The sequence below is a fragment of the Pectinophora gossypiella genome, chromosome 4 (assembly GCF_024362695.1).
Source record: "Pectinophora gossypiella chromosome 4, ilPecGoss1.1, whole genome shotgun sequence".
NCBI classification, from domain to species: domain Eukaryota; kingdom Metazoa; phylum Arthropoda; class Insecta; order Lepidoptera; family Gelechiidae; genus Pectinophora; species Pectinophora gossypiella.
Window position 1 is genome coordinate 5,218,818 of NC_065407.1, and position 23,339 is coordinate 5,242,156.

The window sequence follows — 23,339 nt, forward strand, 5'->3', positions numbered from 1 at the left end:
GAATTCGGTTTATTTGTTAAATTAAATTCAGAACCCTTGATGCTTTGTAGTTCTTGCAGGTGGCAAATTGGATTTGAAATGAAATATTTCTTTAGATAGCTACATAGTTACCAAATAATTTATTCTAAGATGAGAAGTAATAATGTAGTAAAGCGGTTTCATCAAAATATAATTCGGGTGATATTAAATTGAAACCGTCTACCAGACGACGTAAAAATTTAAAGTACGAAATTAAATTTTCAATTTGTAACAGAAAACTACCTAAAACGAATGACATTCACTATTTGGCCAGACAAATTATAAGCGTTGAGCAGTGGCGGCCTTAGCAAAATATTTATTTAAATATTTAATATTTATTCTGTCTACCTCGAGGTGTTGTAGGTTAGAATTCTTCTCGCGTGTGGGTTATGATATGACCGATCTCATCAACTGTGGTGTCAGGGGTAATTATTGAGCCTCTAAAGGCCCCTGACATAGCTCATTGGTATTAATTTGTAATTTTATTGACGGAGGTGGACCGACGATCTGGTAAAGGTCGCGGGAAGCCGTTGGATGCGGGTAGCGCGGGACCGATCGTCGTGGAGATCCTTGGGGGAGGCCTATGCCCAGCAGTGGGCGTCATACGGCTGATGATGATGATGTATTGACGGTGCGAATCACTGTACTTTATTATGTCTAACGGCCTCCGTGGTCCAGGGGTTGAACGTTGGGCTCACGATCCGGAGGTGCCGGGTTCGAATCCCGGTGGGGACATAGGACATTACAGGCTGATCACCTGATTGTCCACAAAGTAAGATGATCCGTGATTCGGAAGTCACTTTAACCCGTTGGTCCTGGTTACTACTTACTGATGTAAGTAGTCGTTACATGAGCCATGTCAGGGGCCTTTGACGGCTCAATAATAACACTGATACCAGGGTTGATGAGGTTGGTCATCTACCTCACAACCCACACGATAGAAGAAGATTATGTTTAAACGGACATCATAGCGTGCTGATGGTTAAGTGATATTTTGTAGATTGGTTTTCTATACATTCACTAATAAGTCAATCCATACGAAGACGAACGCAAGTACGCGTACAATTACGCTTTAATGTTTTTTTTTATCTGCAGATTCAACAGGACTACCTGTCTGGTTCCCAAACGCTCGGGAGCCCATAGACAACGACAACAAGATAGTCGGAGGTCAGGAGACGACGATTGAGGAGCATCCTTATCAAGTCTCTTTTATAGTCAACAACTCGTACTTCTGCGGAGGATTTATTGTCAGTGAAAATTATATCTTAACGGCTGCACATTGTGCTCAAGAGTAAGTAGTGAGTCGGGGTAAGGAGAGTGATAAGTATAGTACCATACCATACCATTACCATATCATATCTATACCATACCAACCATACCATACCATTTCTATACCATTTCTTTATTTTTTATTATTTTATGTATATTTGTATTTTGTGTTTTTTTTGTGTATGTTTGTTGTATTTGTTTGTATTTTTTTTTATTATTTTGTTTTGTTTGTTGTTTGTTTTTTCTGCATGCAGGCCGAACACATCACAGCATTGTTATTTGAATTATTTTGCCACCTTTTTTGTATTCTATGTGTTCTTGCAAATAAATTGATTTGATTTAGTAATTTGAGGTAACAGGCGTAGGTACATACATAGCTGTCAAACACATAACCTCTTTTTTGCTTCACCGCAGTCGGGTAAAATTGTGATATCATTACACGAGCTCTCTCTTATCCTTCTCTTCTTTAATTTTCTTTATTGCTCTTTGTTTCGAATGCTCCTCAAATCAATTAGTATTATATTATGTCGTTTCCATATCTCAGGCCTATGGAGTCTTGGACTTTTGGAAGGTTATTTATTATTAATAATAACACATTCAAATTTGTGGGCTTCTTCAGTAATAAAGAGAGAAAGGGGAAGTAAATCAGGAATCTTAGTCGCCATTGACGTCGATAGTGACCTAAATATATGGAATTGACATGGTCACAATCGCATAAGTACGTTTTTATCACTGTTACTGTCACTGTCGAATGCCATAATCTTTTGCAACTTGGCTAAGGCCCCAGATCTTGTCACTTTTGGGATGAAGCCAAACGCAGTCATAAGAGCTTTTAAGCACTATCACTTGGCTTCGCGGATATCGACCTGATCCGCACGCGATAACGAAGGGTTTTAAAGACAAATACCCATAACTTCACATTTATATTTTGAGTCAGTTCTCAGATCAATTACCTACCTTACTTCTTCTTCTTCTATTGTGTGGGTTGTGAGGTGGAGTACCAACCTACCTTACTTACCTAAATTAATATAATTTAAGGAACTGAACATTCAGTCATCTAGCTTAGGCTTTACAGAAGTGAACTGCTATTAAGTTTAGTGGTAGCGTTAAATCATTTTGTATCTTTTTAATTACCTGCATTCGTGTTTTTTACTTTGCGTGATGCATATCATTCATGATAGTTCGTTGGACATTCATTTGTGCATGTCGCGTGTGTTGTAGTACAATAAATCTATGCCCACCACCTGCAAAGTCTATAAGGCTTATTACATCTACCTGTGCGGCAGGCTAGATGCGTCAAGGTCACGGTGGTTACCATGGTTACTCCCCACCAACTCCCGTTGCCCGATCAGATCGTGTAGTCTAATAACAAATCGGCGGGTCGTAACCATGGTAGCGACGATCTCGAGCGAGTTGGTGGGGAGTAACTATGGCAACCACTCGTGACCTTGACGCATCTAGTCTGCCGGATAGGTAGGTGTAATAAGCCCTTATGTTGGACTGCAGACATACATAAACTCTCATCTATTTCCCACTGGCGGGGTAAGGAGACTATGCAATCCCATTTTCTTAGATCTTGAGATACTTCTCTTGCATCCTGCAGATTCATCAATAGTTTCACGCACGCCAGTTCAGAGTAGATCGTACTAAACCTGAATACATCGAATAAAAACAAAAGGCAAAAGCTACTATAGTGATGCCTATTAGGGCGCACACAAACTTAGCCTAATTTTCGTTTGACAGCTCTAAAACTAGTGCCGTCCTTAACTAACAATAAGTGCAAGAAAGAGATAGAGTTAGTTTTAGTACTGTCAAATTAAGTTGCTAATGGACTAGTTTCTAACTAGTCAAATCAGTTACATTTTACCTAACGTCGAAGCACGAAATTACTACGGGATTTGTATGAAAAAGCACACTGTGACGTCATAGCAAAACGTGATAAAATGTCGGACTTATTATTAAGTACGTTTTTCTTGATTAAAATTTACATGTAAGTTAATTAGAAAAAAAAAATGTTTTTCGTTAGTTTTAGATCTGTTTTTATTTAGTAATCAGAACTTCTTTTTTTATTTGTAGTACCTAGTACACGCCCCAATTGTCCGAATCGCCACCAATATGCTTTCACTTGTCATTAAGCCCATTAAGGGCTCTTTAGTCAACTCGGCTCTATCATAAAATCGGCTTGGGGGCCGAGTTGACGTAATGTATTTTTGTATTAATCGGCTCCCAATGTACATTAGGCGGATTCGGCCCCCGGGTCGAGTGAGATGGGGCCGAGGTGACTAAAGAGCCTAAGTTTCATCATGACATGTCTAAAGTCTAAACCGTCTGCTGACTGCTCGTTGTCTCTCTACGACACGTGTCGAGGTGACTAGTAGGAATAATATTACCTCAACTGGAATACGCCAAAGAGAAGTTAACCGGGATAATCTAATTACCTACTCTATAGACTAAATAGGAATGCGGAATTCTAGGTAACAGATACACGAATGGTTTACACTGCGGAACTTCAAATTAATTAATTCGGCTTTGGTAGTGATTGACCTATTATGGAGTGGAATAAAGACATAGAACTCGTAACAGCGGTTCGATTAGGGATGTAGAGACTTTTATTATAATTTAAAATAATCGAACTATTTATTTTTCTCTCTCTCTATTTAAGAGCTGCGCTCTTGTCGGTGGAGTAACCACCATTCCTCTCTTCTTCCCGCCAAAACCTAATTTATTTTTACTACGTTCATTATTGAAGGACGCAACACAACATAAAACACAATATCACAGACACACAGAAAACTACATACTTAAATAAACAATTAAACATATTATGACATCGTAACGAAAACTTTGAGGGATAATTCAGACCATGATTCTGATTTGATATCAAGTGCTATTTTCCGTCGCAAAACTATGGAACTGTAAATTATTATTATTAGCCTGTATGATCCCACTGCTGAGCAACCCCCAACTGTAAATATCCAATAAAAAAAAACTAAAATTTTCATTAAATATCACTGAGGTACTTTCCAGGCTACGTTCCTCAAAAACAATATAGATTGCACTGTATGGAGTTTTATTCATTTAACCTTCTAATTTCATGGATAACAGACAATATGCTTTTTTATCTTTGTTTTTGGGTAGCAATGATGACCCTTTTTATTACACCCAGGTACAATTACATCTTCCAATCATTATTATTCTGATCAAAATAAAGAGAAACAATATAGCACCATAATTGTACATACTTAATGTGATCCAAATATCAAGCAACAATTATTTTTATATGTGCTTCTGCCATTACATTATATTATGTACCCGAGTAATGAAAAATAGATAATTATCACGTTAAAGCTGTACAACGCCATCTATATTTTTGCTGAACGTAGCCTGGAAAGTCCTTGATATTAACTGAGAATCGTGGTCTGGATCACTCCCCTCAGTATTCGTTACGATGTCACCTACATAACATACATAAACTGCCTATATACGTCCCACTGCTGGGCACAGGCCTCCCCTCAATCAACCGGAGGGGGTATGGAGCATACTCCACCACGCTGCTCCACTGCGGGTTGGTGAAGGTGTTTTTACGGCTAATAGCCGGGACCGACGGCTTAACGTGCCCTCCGAAGCACGGAATCATCTTACTTTTTCGGACAATCAGGTGATTCAAGCCTGAAAAGTCCTTACCAAACAAAGGACAGTCTCACAAAGTGATTTCGACAATGTCCCCATCGGGAATCGAACCCGGACCTCCAGATCGTGAGCCTAACGCTCTAACCACTAGACCATGGAGGCTGTTACGTGGACGATGTCACCTAACCTAACCTAACGCTGACATTAATTTACCAAGACGAATAAGTTTTTTCTTTTACGTGACTTATTGTAGATTTGCCGCAAATGTGCCGCAAATGGCACTAACTACTTGGCCAGAAAAGACGAAGACGAACATATAAAAGGGACCACGAGCCTGAGGTTATTTCATATGCTTCTACATTTCAGTGTCGACCCCTCCACCGTGGTTCTCCGAGCAGGCAGCACCTGGCGGAGAAACGGTACCATCATCCCCATAGCTGAAGTTATACCACATCCAAACTACAACCAGCCGGCGTTCGATAAAGATGTTGCTGTGATGAAAACCGTAGACCCTATAAAATTCACCGAGACCATACAGCCTATACCGCTGCCTAAGAAAAATAGGCTGATGAGGGGCGGGACCGACATCGTTGTCAGCGGCTGGGGACGTACAAAGGTATACAGGATGTTAGTGACATCGTCCCGAATACTGAGGGGGATGATTCAGACCGTGATTCTGATTTAACCTCGAATGGATTTTTCAATCGCAAACATGTTCTTTTTTACTTTTGTTTTTAATTATTTACAATTCTATACTTTTGCAATGGAAAATTCCACTTGATATTAACTCAGAATCATGAGTGGAATCATCCCCCTCAGTATTCGTTACGATGTCACTTACACCATGTACAAGTACTTACAGATCATATGGGTATGTATTTGTTAGTGACACCGTAACAAAAAGTGAGTGAAATTTCCTGACGGAAAAATCATGAAATTATTGGTGTTGTTTAAAATTATTGTCACGGAAAATTTTGATATTAACTCAGAATCATGGTGTGAATTATCCCTCAAAGTTTTCGTTGCGATGTCACTAACACCCTGTACGTACCTATATAACGACTTAAAGATTAAGGGCACTATCTCAGGAATCGACCAATCAAAGCGTTCGAGAGAGCGAAAAACGAAGACGCTCTGTCACTTTGTCCCTCACGGTGATTGGTCGATTCCTGCACATCTACGCTCATCTCCGCACAACTCTGGGTCAATGGAAACGCAGCCTCATCCTAACACAGTTGGGTCGACCATTGTAGACGGCGGCGATACGGCGCACCATATTTACGTTGGTCTAACAGAGAGCTCGGTGAAGTACGGTACTTAGTTCATCTTGTGATGATTGTACCTCTGACTACCCCAATTAAGATATAGTTGCGAGCTTATGTTATGTTCCGTTCATCTCCGTACAGCTCCGCGTCAAAGGAAACGCAGCCTTAATTAATAACTCGTTAGTGCAAGTCCAGTAGCGGGGTTTAAACTGGCGCTGTCTGAGAAGCAAGTTGGTTTACTATAGGACCACACTGACAATTAATTAAGTGAAATAATTTACGTACTATTTGTCCAGCAAGGAGCATCTAGCATCCCGGAGCGGCTGATGGATGTCCGGATTCCAGTGGTCTACTATACGGAGTGTTTAATAGTATACGCGACAGTCTTGACGCCTAACATGTGGTGTGGGGGAAACTTCTTTTTAGGTGGTCAAGGAACTTGTCAGGTGAGGATTTTATCTTCTCTTTAACATCATGCCGTGTTCACGGAGTCTGCTTACCTAACCTGATGATGCGACTGGTTGGTTTGTTTTTACAAAAGCGGTTGCCAATCTTAACTTGGCTTTGGTTATGTCTCATAGGTATACCTTCTTCAAACTTATTTCTCGGACATGTAGATTTCTTCACAATGTTGTTCTTTACCCTTATTTATATCTTACTCCGTGGGGAGGGGTGACGCTGGTAAGCCATTAAGTGAGTGAATCTTTTTTCAATAATATGTATATAGGTACTTATAAAGAAAAAGACAAAAACGAAAGAAGAAGATTTAAAGAGACAAATACTGAGAATTATTTAGGACAGAAGAGGCAAGATGATTGGACACCTAATAAGACACGACGAAATTATTAAAAACATTATAGAAGGAAAGAGAGGAAAGGGAAGACCAAGAAGAGCTCTAATGGAACAGATTAAAGAAAAGGTTAACGTCGTGTCTTAAAGGGAAGTCAAGGAATTGGCCTTTGATAGACTGGAATGGAAAATGCTACACCGTTAAGAGCGTGGCTCTTAAATTGATGATGATGATAGGTACTTATTACTTTTTGTTTTACAGGGTGATTCAGGAGGAGCAGCTATACAAGATGGGATGGCTGTTGGAATAGTATCATTTGGTCGTGGATGTGGTCAGGCACTCTCGCCGAGCGTGTTCGCGAACATCGCCGCTCCTACCATAAGAAACTTCATCACTAAACACACTGGATTATAAGCTAATTCCCTAACGGATCGTATCGAGAAGAGAACGAAGGATTTAAAAGAAGACTTCTTTTTTTTATCTTCTTCTGAGTGTTTCCATAGAAGCGTAGCGGAGTCGTGCAGGGATCGATCAATTACCGTAAGGGTGAGAGGGACAGAGTATCTTTTCTGTTGCACTCTCGAGCGCTGTGATTGGTCGATTTCGCACATCTTCGCTTCGTGCTCACCGCTCCGCTTCGAATCCTACTCTGGGAATTATGGTCAAAAAATGTGTCACTACTTGCTGATAAGTAGATTATTTCTATTTCGTTTCCTTACGTTTACATTTTACATAACATGATTGTAAAAATAGAATTAATTTCATTGTAAAAATAGAACTATTCATAAATTCGTCCGTATCCAGAAAAAGGTTTTTAGACGGTCATCGAATGTTGCGTCATCAGTATCTGATAGACTAATCAGAGGTTATTCGGTGGGCCAGGGTATCAAACAGTTAATCAGCAAGTGTTGATGCAGACCTACAGATTTTGATACTAAACAATAAATGTAAAACTCTCAAAAGAAATATTTGTGAATCTTGTTTATATTTTTAAATTTATAGCGAAAAAATGAGAATTTTAACCATGTATTGTTTAGTTTTAGAATAAAAGGCAATGATAAGGCTTCTGTTAGCTATAAGTAATAGAACAAAGTAATGTAAATAATTTAAAAATAATCTGATTATACGTAAATATGTGTTAATAAAAAAATAACCCGCACTCGTGTTTTCATTTTTATATTTTTTACGACAGTTTTAAAATATTTTTACGAATGAAATGGGTGAGGTAGTTGAAAAACACCTCCACCAATACACCAACCCGCAGTGGGGTGGGGCAGTGTGGAGGAGTATGCTCGATACCCCCTCCGATTCACTGACATGCAATATTATAGAATATATATTTTTTGACTTAAGTATTGTAGATTTGCCGCAGATGGGATTAACTACTTAGACGGACAAATGGAGAGCGCTGAATGCTCTCACCCGGTACAACGTTTAAGGCAACAGGCCTGAGGGTGCCCAGTTGGGCGCGAACGTCGGCTCAGGGCGTCGTCTGAGAGGAAAAATATTTGAAAGAATCAATCGACCCTAGTGGGTCGATAGCGATAAACGCTGAATGAGAGAAGTCGTCGACCACGCCGGCGGGGTCGGTATCGGGGTCACTGACATGCAATGGATAAATATGATTAAACTCAAAACAATACAGAATATGGCAAGCCCGAAGTTTCTACCATTTCTCAGTGGTCCCACAAGAACGTCCTACTTGTATAGTCCTACTAGTTAGACGAATCTGTTTACGTGTTTCCTCTGTGTGCATCAGGCTTGGTTGCTATACGACTTCTATGGTTGCAATTAATTAAGTAGTAACGTCAAAGTGACACACTTTACACATCATATTTAACTCTATATTTAACTGTGAGAAGTATTTGACGCCCGTTTTGCTATTCTTTCGTGTCATTTGTAGGAAACCAACTTGTCACCATGAGCATGTATCTCCAAGACCTTGGCGTGACCCGAACATCCTGTATAATCAGTAATTAAACGGCAGTGATGCATAAATTAGTGTTTCCGATACACTTGAAAGAATGCTAGGTTGTTCAAACCTGCTTATTTGCCAGTGACTTGAATTTTTCTTATAAGTAGCCTATACACGTCCCACTGCTGGACACCGGCCTCTCGGGTTGTATGAATTGTACTCTAGCACGCTTCTTTAGGTTGGTGGCGGGCTATTAAGCCCAGAACTAGCTTAGTGTGCCCTCCGAGACACTATGCTTGGCTTGCACTATTTTGGCCAAGCTGGTGATTCATTCAGCCTATCTTCTTCTTATAGTGTGGGTTGTGAGGTGGAATACCAATCTCATCAACCCGGTGTCAGGGTTATGATTAAGCCCTTAAAGGCCCCTGACATGGCTCATATAACGATTACTCACTTACATCAGTAAATAGTAACCGGGACCGACGGCTTAACGTGCCTTCCCAAGCACGGATCATTTTACTTTCAGACAATCAGGTGATCAGCCTGTAATGTCCTAACCAAACTAGGGGTCACAAAGTGACTTTTGTGATATGGCCCCTCCGGGATTCGAACTCGGGGCCTCCGGATCGTGAGTCCAATGCTCAACCACTGGACCACAAAGACCGTATTCAGCCTATAATATCCCATCTAAGCAAAGGAAGGAAAGAGGAAGGAAAGTTACTAATGTCCAAAACTAACAGGGAAGTAGAATGTACTTGTGGGAGAATACTATTTTATTATTTTAAATCATTATTATTTAACATTTTACATTTTAAAAATATATCGAACGGAACGTTGAAACGTTCGACGTGTGGGGTGTTCCCCCACCACTCCCATTCGTGCCACTCCGTCCGTGCACTCGCTGCGACCAGTCAGTCTACGTTTGGTCGCCGGCCGAGCAGGTTGTGTTCACTTCATTGTGTTGTCAGGTATGATGTACAACTTACTATATTTCTAAACCTAATAGTTGCTTTATAAATTCTACATTATTATTACGCGTAACTGAATTATTTCGTTTTAATGATTTATAAATGTATAAGCTTTTGCTTTATTGTCATAATTGTATTTAAAAATTATTCGTATGAGTGATTTTGAAAAATACACTTCTCATCAAAAAAATCGAAACACTTCCGTTTTCATTGTTTCTGTCCGAATTTAACACAAAAAAGAATTCATACGATGAAAAAAAATACATAAATGTATAGCTGGCAGTGCTTGCCCATTAGCTTGGCCATTACAGTAATAAGCGAAAATTCAAAATTCAAAATTAGAATTTCATTTGTTTATCTTATAAACGAAATGAATCACTGTTTTGAGACAAATGTGTGTTTAGGGTTGGAGTACATTTAGCGTTTAAAAACTAAAAATTGGCGCCTATCCTTAAACTTTTTGTTTTTTATTTCAATACTGTGACTTTGGGACGTCTGAAAAAAGGTTTTTTTTCTAAAACGTATGGATACTTCGTCCACAGAAGCCGCCCAAGTTGTGGCATTGCTGGATTCTGGCCTTAGTCAGCGTGTTGTGGCTGCAAGACTGCATCTAAGCCTGTCATCTGTTCATAGAGTCTATAAACGTTATCGGGAGACTGGTTTGTTCACGCGCCGTTCAGGATCTGGCAGGAATCGGGTCACTTCTGAGCGAGATGATCGATTTATTGTAACAACTTCTTTAAGAAATCGACGCCTTAACGCTTTTCAACTGCAGCAGCGGCTTCGCGTTGTACGAAGGGTGGCTGTAAGTGACTCTACAATTAGAAGAAGGTTGAACGATCGTGGACTGGTACCGCATAAGCCAGCAAATGGGCCGAAATTAACTGCAGACCATCGAAGAGCGCGCTTTAACTTTGCACGTGAGCACCTAAATTGGTCATACCTACAGTGGAGCAAAGTTCTCTTTTCTGATGAGTGTAAAATTATGGTGTATGGTAACGACGGAAGGAACAAGGTCTACAGAAGAGACGGAGAACGCTATGCACAATGCTGCATTGAAGAAAAGGTCAGCTATGGTGGCGGTTCGTGGACGGTTTGGGGAGGAATCAGCGCCGACGGTAAGACAGAGCTTGCTTTCGTGTCTGGGCCACGTCTGCCTGCACTAAACTGTCATCGGTACGTCGAAGAGTGTCTCGAGCCTCATGTGATGCCCTATGCACATTTTATTGGCAACGGCTTCATATTCATGCACGACAATGCTAGGGCTCACACCGCGGGCGTCGTACGAGATTATCTTAACGAAGTCGATATCTCTATTATGGAATGGCCAGCAAGAAGCCCGGACATGAATCCCATTGAACATCTGTGGGATGAATTAAAGAGACGAATTCGAGCAAGAGATCCTGCCCCAGAAACACTTAGCCAGCTGCAAGATGCAATCCAAGAGGAATGGGACAATATACCACAGCATGTGATCGTGACTCTCATCCGATCGATGAAGAACCGTATGGAAGCAGTAATTAGAGCTCGGGGAGGGAATACAAGTTATTAAATAAACGTTTTTTAGCTTTTTTTTTCATTTACGTGTGTTGTTTTATCCATTTCCTTTATACTCCATACGGAATAAAAATGACTCATTTAACAAAATACGAAACCTATGAAAAATTCATTTAAATTTAGAACATTAACATTAAGATTTGATAAGCTCATATTACTCACTATTAAACGACATTTAACATTTATTCCTAAATGTACACATTTTTCTGATAATCCTGACAAAACGTAAACTTGCAAGGTGTTTCGATTTTTTTGATGAGAAGTGTATATAGATATTCAAGATATTTTTTTTGGTTTTCCTTTTCCTTTATCTCACATACTATTACGTACAAGGTTCAGGGATGGGATTGTATACGGATTTGTTTTATAGTCTGTTAAACCGTACCGTTTCTAGTTAAGCCATTTTACTGCCAATGGCTCTCCGTTGCAGCTAAAACTTGTTTGTAGTGAAAACACGTTTTCTCTGGTTAAAACTAGTTTTTACGATAGCTCTTGGTAACTTGAATTTAGTTCTGGCACTCGCTCGCTGTCGCGATACTCGCTTCGCTCTTTCGGCTTATGCGTTGCTGTTAACATAGTACTAACCTGACCTAATTACCTATCTATAGTTTTAACAAGGTATGACCGACCGTACGTATCGTGTAATGCTCAATCACGGAACAGAATAAAGAGGTTGGAAGGGCCCAGTGAGCCGGAACCGCGAGCCATACAAGTATGAGCAAATAGTTCAAACTTCTCCGCACTAGTATATTAAAAGGTTGTCTTGTGCATTATAATCTGCAGGTTAAAAAAATAAATATCGACAATAAATCAAGAAGGTCCCTCCTTATCACAGGAAAGCTAGAATCCATACTATGATCGGCTGTTTATAAAAAAAAAAACTTTTGTATGCAGTATCTTCCGAAAAGTAATCATAAAATTGCAGCGTATCACATAAATATACATTGCCGGTAAAGTGGCCATGAAATTTGAGAAGCAGTAGAGCTAGCGTACTTATCTGTTTGCAGGAGTAGTAGTAAAAGAAAGTGCAGTCGAACCGCCGACAGCGGTTCTCATACAAGATACGCGTTAGGGCCTTTCTAGCCTCTTTTTTCTATTCCGTGTGCTCAATCATTGCTACCCTATTAATGCTGCTTAGTGTCTATAACCAGGCGTTTGGTTCCAACGTATTTTAGAAATGAAATAACATTTATTTTTTTTTTTTCTAAGAAAATGTTTTGATTTACTATCTTTCGTCTAACGAACAATAAACTTTAATTTAATACACGTGCTTAGTATATATCTCGTTGCTAAGGTAAGGTCTCGACCTTACCTTAGACTCGTCTAAACGAGTGAAATATTTTAGAAAAGTTGTCAACCCTGGCCGGATAAAAAAAGGTTGAAAAAAGAAAAAGGATGTTCGTCAGGAGATTCATTCGAAAATATAAAAAAACATTTATGTGGTCTAGGCTGTTTACTTTTGTCAGTATACATATAATTCTAGAACAAAGAAGGCGTTTGATTGTTACTATTTTTTGAGGAGAAAATATATGTGGTACAATTTAACTGAGGCGAGTTTTTTTTATACTAATAATAAAGGTAAAGACATGTTGCGTTTTACACGTGTGTTTGCGTATGTGAATTGTGAGGAAAAGAAAAAACAAATTAAGCCTCATTTAAAAAATAAATGATAATGATTAGGTAAGCTTAGTATACATAGAAGTGGTTGGGAATATTTTATAGTCAGCATTGACCACAATATCTTGACAAATGATGGTAACAGTGCCTGCGTAGCTCTCACGATTTGCTGCTATGGATCTCCGGTGACTTATTTCTCGCATATAAAACGTGAATCCGGGGGAAGAAAAGTGGTGTTATTTGCACAACTTTTCTGCTTCCAACTTATCCAGCCAGGCTTGACACTCCAGCAGACAAATTTTGGCGTCAATCTGGTCTCATATCAGCGTGTGTCTCCCAACTGCTAGTGTCTATGCCAAATCTCTCCATATTTCGCTTACATGAGTCTTCAAATATCAACATGGGGCGTCCCATCGGCCTCTTGACGTTAGGGTTTTTTCCGAGAATGACTTCACGTGGTGGAAATTTTTGAGGGTCATGCGCTGAACTTCTTCTACCCAACAGACTCGTCTTTGTTTAAGGAATGCTCTGATGCTGTTGTCATTGGTTTTTAAAGTTGGTAATATTCGAGTTTGGATGCACAATGCACGCTTTTATCTGCAGTTACACAGATTTTCTCCGGTTTTATGCAAAATTATGCTCAATCCACAACCATACGCACAAAAGTGCGAGAGAGATCGCGCTACCCCGTGGGGGTGGAGTTTTACCATTTTATGTTGTATTTATTATTATATATTTTATGCCAAAACATTAGTGATAATCTCTCTGTTTGGAGAGCTCCGGCTTAATTAAATTTGAGACAGCTTTTATTACGTTTACTGGCATCAAATCAACGCTAATGAGCCGTTTCATCCAAGTAGTAATAAGAAATCTTTCCAAGAGACGTTTGGCCAAGTGCCTATGCCTCGAAAACTCGTACATAATTACTTTTGAAAATTGATTAAGTAATGGACAGGCCAGAAAATAATCCAGTAACAATTTTGATGACATGTCTGAGAGTATGGAAGCGGTTATTACATTGTCCTGTCCATCGGGCTACAGGCGTCAAGGTTACGGGTTTGCCGTGTAGTCTAATAGCAAATCGGCGGGGCGTAACCATCGTAACCACGATCTCGAGCGAGTTGGTGGGGAGTAACCATGGTAACCACGATTTCGAGTCTAATAGCGTCGATTTTCCCAATCTCGATGTGACCTTGACGCATCTAACCCGGTGGATAGAGTAACGTAATATCCGCTGTAGGTAGGCGCGTGTACCTCTTCTTCAGGGTATTCCATTATTATAGTGCAATCCAGTCCAATGGTTACATCGGAGACCCAACATTATAACAAAACTAGTTTTTGCCCGCGACTTAGTGCGCATGGCGTGTTATAAAAGAGAGATCTTTGTGTGTGGGATGTCATGTCAAATTTCAAGCATTTAACTTATGCAGTTTAGATTTTTACATACAACATTTTTCATACAAAAGAATTTTCCCGCTAATACCCGTTCCCGTGACGCATAATGGGCCATCTTAGAGTCTAAATGCGGAAAACACTAACATAACCCGTTCCCGTGGGAATTTCGGGAATTCCTTTCTTAGTGCACCTCTACGGTACCTAAGCTACGTATCTTCCAAATTTCAAGTGCCTACGTTTAGCCGTTTAGGCTGTGCGTTGATATGTCAGTCAGTGAGTCAGCCAGATTCTCCTTTTATATATTTAGATAGATATGTTTCATCGTGAAAAAATATGCCAATGGCAAGTTTTTTTTTCGGCAATCGGTACGTGGTGAAGGTGATGTATTTTCATACCTTCCTTGTGATGAGATTCATGCTGATATTGCCTAGTAAAAAGTGTACAGAGTGGTAAGTTAAACATAACCATAGAATAAAGAATGATACTACGCGACACTGTAGCTGTACAAGTGTACTATATCCTCTGCCGAAGGTTGTCTGGAAGAGATCGCTCTTAGCGTTAAGGCCGCTTTTGCCCACCTTAGAATAAAATGTTTTGTAAGTTTGTGTGCAATAAAGTGTTTTTATTATTATTATTAGGAGCTCGGTGGCGCAGCGGTTAACGCGCTCGGTCTGCGATTGTTGCAGTAAAGCAACTTTCGCAAAGGCCGGTCATTGGATGGGTGACCACAAAAAAAAGTTTTCATCTCGAGATGATCATGATGATGATTATTATTATCCCAATATTGTGCTTATGTTTTTATACGTATGTTTATGTCCTTTGTATATGTTGTTGTGCAATAAAGTATTATTGATTGATTGATTGGTTATTACTACGTATACAAGGGTCACTCTCCGCCCCGCACCAATTCGCATCGGGCCGACCTCACCCCCTTTGGGTCTTGCTTTAATCTTAAATGGCCGTAAGCTACGGAGTAACGGGAGAGGGCGCTGACTGTGTCTCATATGCACTTACACGTAAGGGTGATTTTTGTATGGAGTGTCCGAGGTGGGACATAAACCCGAAGGGGTAGACATAGGCGTACCTGTATATAGAACACTGATGTGACGATAGACAGCTAATGTGCCTGTGTACTCGTATGAAAGTAGCTCGACTCGCCTCACACGGTCACACTATGCAAACTGCTGGCGTCGCAGAAGACAGCTACTATACCAGTGTACTAGTATAATTCGTTTGTATCATGTCGCCCAAACAAGAAACACTGTACCCGGCGTAGGCCCGAGCGTACGAGCTACTGTCATTTCACAAAATCGTGCGAGTTGACGACCGAGCGGCGTGCGAGTGGTGTGGTGGGGGAAGGCAAGTAGCAAGTAAAAAAAAAAATGTTGAAGTAACTCGAACCGACTCGAACGCGAGCAACTGTCCCACTCGCACATGACAGTAACTCGTATGATGCGGTCACACGTGTGTAGTAGCTGCACCTCAATAACTGACTCGGTCAGCTCGCATGTTAGCTCGCACTGTGTAACCTAGGCTAAGTCCCATAATTATAATAGGGGGTGAGTCTATTGCCATTAACCGGACACAAATCCCAGTAACAGTTGCGTATGGCGCGGTAAGTTAATTAAGGAAAAACACAACCTTGTTCAATATTTAATCCTTTTATCATAACAAGCTTTTTATCAAAATAAACGTTATATACAACTTTTTTTAAAGCAAATATTACTTAAAGTAATAACTTAGAATTATATAATACTATCACATCACTGTATTACAATTTTGTACAAATTATACTTAATCTATCTTATCGATGTAAGTCATTAGGGACAGATAAATTGGTACCAGACCACTTTTGAATGATTATTTTTAATACTATAATAGGGCATATAAAAAAGGGCATAATGTCGATTAAGGGTACACAGTTAAGGTTTTATGGGCAAAGTTTAAAAACTTGCGTAAATGGTCTAAATCGTATTTTCTCAATTCGTATTACAAAGCCTTAAGGCGTCACAGTCATGAGCAATATCATGTACCCACTTTAGAACCCTGTCGCACTATCATATTTGACATTTATTGAGACTTACGGTTTAATTTGTCAAAAAAGTTAATGTGACATGGTTTTAAAGTGTATATATTAGTACTCGTGACCGTACGTATATGTAAGAGTAGAAAGGATAAGTACCTTTTCTACTGGTGTAGGGTTGCCACCGATTTTTTAAGGGAAAGTTTGTTTTTAATAAGTAAATGATCTGAAAAAACAATTTACCTTATCCAAAAAAAAACATTTTTCATAGTAAAGCAATATAGAGATAGTACGCAAAAATACCTACTATATTTTATTGTTGATTCAACTTTCCCATTGCATTTAAATGGATATAACTTATTATAAGGGAAAAAGAGAAATAATAGAGTATCAAAGAAAATAATATAAGGAAAAGGAAACTTGATTCACCTTACTTTTTGATTCAACAAAGTTAACGTACTGTGTAATACTTATCTATATTCATTTATGCTTCACATTTCGGTTCACTGAGGGATTATTGGGGGTTTCCAACCACTAGATAACCGTACACGTGTTCTTTAAAAAATACTATTGAAGTATTTTGTTTCTCTCTTTTTATTTCTTTATGAATTATCGCGTCCAAAAAAGATGCAGGCCAAAACGAGCTCAGCAATTTTTTTTAAATTACTAATCACAAGTGGTGTAAAGCTCCCGAAAACCCTTATAAACGCTTAAATTAAATACAAAATCACACATTATTCACCAAGTCAATAAGCGCATAGGTGAACCCTGATACCATGGCTACAAGTGAGAAGACGACAATGATACCGTTTTTCCACACGACCCAGTGGCACGGCGTGAGGTCTCTGCTCCACCGCCATATTGTCTCCACCACTGCTGGGAGGAGTAGACCCATCACTGACAGGCAGACGGCACCAACCAGGTCCATGAAGAAGTGGATCTTAGGGATTGCGCAGGCGACGGCCACTGGAACGAGATAAAGACTTCATTTATTTCCAAAAAAAAATCCAGCACAGGATATTAAAACATTAAAAGGAGCGCGCGCTACATGCGCCTGTATGTAAATTATATTTTAATGTAATTAACTGTATATATAATGTGTATTTTGTTATTTTGGACTTGTCAATTATCAGAAATAAATTAATGAATTGAATAACATAAAATAACATTAAATACAAGACAAACAGTTCCGCTTATTATTGAAACGTATAGTTGGCATATTTTACTCTAAATCTAAATATCAAGTTACAACGTCCTACTACAGGGCAAAGGCCTGTCTATCTTTCCCCTTCCTTCTTTTATTGTTCTTTTTCGTTCTCTTATTCTTTTTATTTTTGGGATTGTGTAAGCTAGTAATAATAATACCTATTACCATCAAATTGGTTTATAATCTACATAGTAACCGTTTTGTTTATGGTGTAAATAAAATTTAACTATCTGTTCATTACTCGAAACACAACATAAATCAAAAGTTACTTTTGCAATATTGATATAACAAGAAATACTTATTCAGAGTCACAATTCTAATTTGTTTCCGCCCTGAAATTGGGTAGTTTCCTAGGTCATAGATAAATTATAAAATTCTCATTACTAAATACCTAAACACAGATGTAAACGTGTCAAAAAACGTTTTCTTTTTTCTATTTAACTTATTTATTAATTTTAATAATGAAATAACAGGCACGTTGACCCGTTGGTCCCAGTTATCACTTACTGATATAAGTACGTAATCGTAGTCGACATGAGTCATGTCAGGGCCTATGGCGGCTCAGTAATAACCCTGACAACAGGGTTGATGAGGTTGGTAATCCGACTCACAACCCACACGATAGAAGATGAAAAATGTAATAATAAGTGCGTCATTTTGTCACGTTTTTCTATGACGTCATAGGTTGCTTTTTATACAAATTTCAAAGTAATTTCGTGTTTTGACGTTTAGTAAAAAGTAACTGATTTGACTAGTTGGAAACTAGCCTATTTTAGAGTAGTATTTTGAAACGTGAAGTGGAAGGGGTTTCTCTACAATATTGTAATGTCGCCTTTCAATAAAAACTCCGTGAGCGTTTTTAACATAATCTCGATTTTATTCAATTAATCTCCTTCCGGGTAAAAATTTGCACAACTTTTGACCTGAATTGAAATGAGCGTGGGTTTGTTGATAAAAATTCATACCAATGTGATTTTTCAAAACGCGTAGACGAGGCTTTCAGTATAAGGCGATTATACATTCAAAATACGGAAGGGTAAAATCGTAGGTAAACAGTACAAAATTTCCATCCGCTTTAGATACCAAGGAGGGACTTTTCAGACTACTGTCCCCAAAAAAAAAAAACATATCGCTGTACAGAGTTGCCTTCGTTCAACCTAATTTCATGGATAGCAGACAAATGCACCTTCTATCTTTGTTTTTCGGTATAAATGATGACCCTTGTTATTACAACCAGGCATAACACATCTTCCAACCATTGTTATTCTGATCAAAATAAAGAGAAACAATATAGGTAAGGTAAGGTAAGTAAACAATAGGTAACATAATTCTATACCATATCTGATCCACATATCAAGCGACAATTTTTTTTTTATAATTATGTACCCGAGCATTGAGAAAATGAAATAATTGTCACGTTAAATCTGTACAACGCCATCTATACTGTGTTTAGGGAAAGTAGCCGAAAAGTCCCTCAGTCCTAAACTAAGATTTACATTTTAAAATGAATACGCTCGTTAGCACTAATTAAAGGCCTTTAATCGGATTTATAACTTTACACCACCAAAAGTTCACCCACATCATGAAAAATTCAAACCAATTTATAAATAACCTCTGAGTAGGTAACTAAATTATGCAGACCGCTTTTGATAATAGTTTCACGTTTTTAGCTCATAATTCTCACTCCACAATTACAACTTTATAAATTTACGGAATGGAGCCTTGTCCATAGTGTAGCTACGAAAACTATCGATAGAGTTAAACTGTGGTTTAGGCTGCAGTCTCCGCAAAATTGAGTTATTGGGAGTTTTTGGTGACAATTATTTTCCTTTTTTATTTTCCTATTTTGATATTTCTTTACCTACCGTAAAATCACGCGCTTACATTATAAACTTATAGATATAGATATCAAAACTACCAAAAGATTAATCGGCTTACATTGTTAGTAAATAATTATACTATTCAAAATTTATTCCATAAGGGCAAGAAATAATTGTATCTACCTGCATTCAATTCCAGACCCCATTTTGCGAGCATTAAGTTTACTTTTGCTTACTTCTTTACCAAATATTTAGAATAGTATAATATAGCAACTTCAGGTATAGTGCCGTCAGCGGGGGTGCTCCCCGAGAGGGGTGAAAATATTCAAATTCCGAATTCTGCAACCGGAGACAGGGCCTTTAAACTACTTATCTCAATCCTGACCTCAAAACCTATTCACCACGGGATATCGATACCAATACCATCGTTATCATAGAAAGCGCTTTATGATAATGGAAATTATCATTATCACCAGCCCATTAACGTCCCTACTGCTAGGGCACGGGCCTTCCCTATGGATGGATAGGGAGATCGGGCCTTTAACCACCACGCGGGCCCAGTGCGGATTGATGGTTATTAACGACTGCTAATGCAGCCGGGACCAACGGCTTAACGTGCCTTCCGAAGCACGGAGGAGCTCGAGATGAAAACTTTTTTTTTGTGGTCACCCATCCTATGACCGGCCTTTGCGAAAGTTGCTTAACTTCAACAATCGCAGACCGAGCGCGTTAACCGCTGCGCCACCGAGCTCCTGCCAATGGCCAGTGGCTCAAATTAGCTTCAAATATTTTTTTTATTCTACTCCGCATCATCTAAATCTCCTTGTCGTTGGTCTGTAAGCGCCCTTAAAGTTATTCGATACCAATGGCCGTTAACAGAGGGCGATGGCTTCTTTCCGGCTTTATCTCGTACCCGGATATTACTTATCCGAAAAATGAAATTAAAACACGCGAAAAATGTTTTTGACAGATAAAAATTCTTTTGACATAGGTTGCTCAATATAATATTACCTCGATATCCTTCACTTAACATAAACTGCCTATATACGTCCCACTGCTGGGCACAGGCCTATGGTGGCCTGTCTGGGTTATGTTATCCTTCACTTATTGTTACAAAACAATGGCGACTGCGTAAAAAAACTTGTGTTCTGAGCCACGAAATACGGTTTACCTATTTACATCCTACTCCTCCGCACCACCCAAACCCCCTGGTAGTTGCGGCTTCCGAATACATCCAACTTAGTGACGGTACTGAAAAGTATAGGTGCCCGACGACCCGATTACTCTTGCCATAGAGGCGGCCAATCAGCTCGCGACAACAAACACTTCAGGACCCGATACCGACCACGCTGGCGCGGTCGACGTTTTCCCACATTCAGCGCTTATCGCTAGCAAGCCAGTAGAGTCCATTAATTGTTTCAAACATAATCCATACAAACGACGCCCGGAGCCGAGGTTCGCGCTCAACTGGCCACCCTCAGGCCTGTTGTCTTAAATTTGTACCGTGTGAGAGCCCCCCATATTTTGTTCGGCCAAGCAAATTTACAATAACTCATGTCAAAAAATCTATCGAACTCTTGTTTCTTTCCTATCTATCAAATCGATAGACTATCGATACGATTGATAATCAAAACTAGCCGGAACATAATTTAGACCGATTGGCAAGTGGTTTTACGATTGCCTTTTTGTTTCAACCAATTGTTTAATAACGTATATACCCATGTATAGATTCCAATGGTTTTAACTCAATGGTTTAGAACATTTTAAAAAGGAAATAATATTTAAAATAAGTAAACGAAATTTTTCACGATAAAATGTTCTAAACGAAAAAATAAACAAAACCCGTCTTTTCATAAGGTAAGTTCTATTAGTACGTGTTCTGGAGCTTGGTTCTCTGGTTTAATATTATTTAATTTTGTGATTTTATTTCGTTTATTCCCGAAGTAACAATTATTTTTCAATCTGATCAATCATCTAATTTGAGAATTAGGTAGTAGACATTCAAGTATATTTTAGAACGGTGCACTGTGCATTACATCATGATTTCGCATTCAAATAGAAATAAGATAAAATCAAAAATAGTCAAAATATAATAAGTATTGTTATTCACTGATTCGTTGAAAACTTGCAGCGGCTTATGATAGGTACGAAGTTGCACATACCTATTAATAAAGTGCCAAACAACCGCAGTCCAGCCATAGACCAGTTCTGGGCCTTGGCAGGAATACGGTTTTGGATTCGTCGCCAGACCACATCCACGGGGACGTAGTACACCAGCGCGAAGGAAAGCAGCATGACACACGCTACTAGCAGGTTCGCTGTCTGAGCTAAGCTGAAAATTCAGAAATAGTTGTAAGTTACAATTATAACATAGTAATAGCGGTAAACGCGCTCGGTCTGCGATTGTTGAAGTAAAGCAACTTTCGCAAAGGCCGGTCATAGGATGGGTGACCACAAAAAAAAAAGTTTTCATCTCGAGCTCCTCCGTGCTTCGGAAGGCACGTTAAGCCGTTGATCCCGGCTGCATTAGCAGTCGTTAATAACCATCAATCCGCACTGGGCCCGCGTGATGGTTTAAGGCCCGATCTCCCTATCCATCCATAGGGAAGGCCCGTGCCCCAGCAGTGGGGACGTTAATGGGCTGATGATGATCATGATGAATAGGCATATAAAATTAATATGTGGAGATTTGGAATAAAATAAATAAGATAAGAGATAATTTATTGTAGTACTTCTGAGTCCTTAATCAACTGATTGTCTGAAAAATTAAGATGATTCCGTACTTCGCAGGGCACGTAGCTGTAAGGACACCTCCACTAACCCGCAGTGGAGCAGCGTGGTGGAGTATGCTCCGTACCCCCTCCGGTTGATTGAGGGGACGCCGGTGTCCAGCAGTGGTACGTATATAGGCTGCTTATGTCATGTAAGTATTTTTTTTTCATTTACTTATTCCAACATACAGAAGCTACGAATTATAAGGTTTAGCGCTTAGGTGCCATACTCGTAGTAATTATTCTTAAGAAGAGTGCTCTCTATAAGACTTCATCAATTTCGTTATGTTAGTTACAAAAAAAAAAACAAAATACATATATAAACTAAATGCTGCTTAAGAGTAGATTGTGTCGCTTAAACTAATAAATAAATAAAGAAACTCACATTTCATCCTGAGGAAGGCTATGTATCAGCTGTCCCCCAATGTTGTCGCCATACTGCCAGTAGCCCATGAACCCCACAAACCCGTACATGGTCACCACAGCTGTCATGGCGATGTTCAACACCCCAGGACATCCCAGGAACTGGTGGGGCTTCAACATCTCGTTCTCAATCGGCATCACCACGCCTATGCCCTCCATTGCGAACAGACTTGTGCTGGAAGAGAGGAAAAGAGATGATTAAGTTGGTTCCGAACAGTGATTGATGTGCCTTTCCTGGAAATGTTGCCAAAGTGTTTTTTTTTTATATTTAAGTATTTGAAACTTAAGATAAGATGAAAAAAAACGATCCAAAGGCCCTGGGTTCGAATCCCGGTGGGGACATATCACAAAAATCACTTTGTGATCTCTAGTTTGGTTAGGACAGTATAGGCTGATCTGCTACCAGACGAAGAACACACACGATAGAAAAAGAGATGAAAAAATGATGATGATGTTGAGATAAGACAATTCCGTGCTTCGAAGTATACGTTAAGCAGTCGGTCCCGTCTATTAGCCGTGAAACACTTCCACCAACCCACAGTGGAGCAGCGTGGTGGAATATGCTGCCTCCGATTGATTGAGGGCAGGCCTGTGCCCAACAGTGGAACGTATATAGGCTGTTTATACCAACATACAAAAAGCTGTGAATTATAAGGTTCAGAGCTTAGATG

The 23,339-nt window shown here is 39.3% G+C and overlaps 2 protein-coding genes across 4 annotated transcripts in view; one reads left to right on the forward strand and one right to left on the reverse strand.

Moving 5' to 3' along the window:
* The first annotated feature begins 412 nt into the window (after window positions 1-412).
* Window positions 413-7,386, forward strand: LOC126366421 (trypsin-3-like). The gene is made up of 5 exons (XM_050009529.1): window positions 413-443; window positions 1,114-1,309; window positions 5,284-5,533; window positions 6,479-6,628; window positions 7,234-7,386. Exons 1-5 carry the CDS (start codon window positions 413-415, stop codon window positions 7,384-7,386), a joined length of 780 nt encoding a protein of 259 aa, XP_049865486.1.
* Window positions 7,387-16,065: 8,679 nt separating this feature from the next.
* LOC126366280 (proton-coupled amino acid transporter-like protein pathetic) overlaps window positions 16,066-23,339 on the reverse strand; it is a 58,972-nt gene continuing 51,698 nt past the window's right edge. For all 3 annotated transcript variants that reach the window (XM_050009358.1, XM_050009360.1, XM_050009359.1), the window contains exons 8-10: window positions 22,631-22,843; window positions 21,637-21,806; window positions 16,066-17,413 (exon numbers count right to left, since the gene is read on the reverse strand). In XM_050009358.1, the coding sequence (XP_049865315.1) occupies window positions 17,175-17,413; window positions 21,637-21,806; window positions 22,631-22,843 (622 nt within the window). In that variant the 3' untranslated portion in view covers window positions 16,066-17,174. The remainder of the gene's footprint in view (window positions 17,414-21,636; window positions 21,807-22,630; window positions 22,844-23,339) is intronic.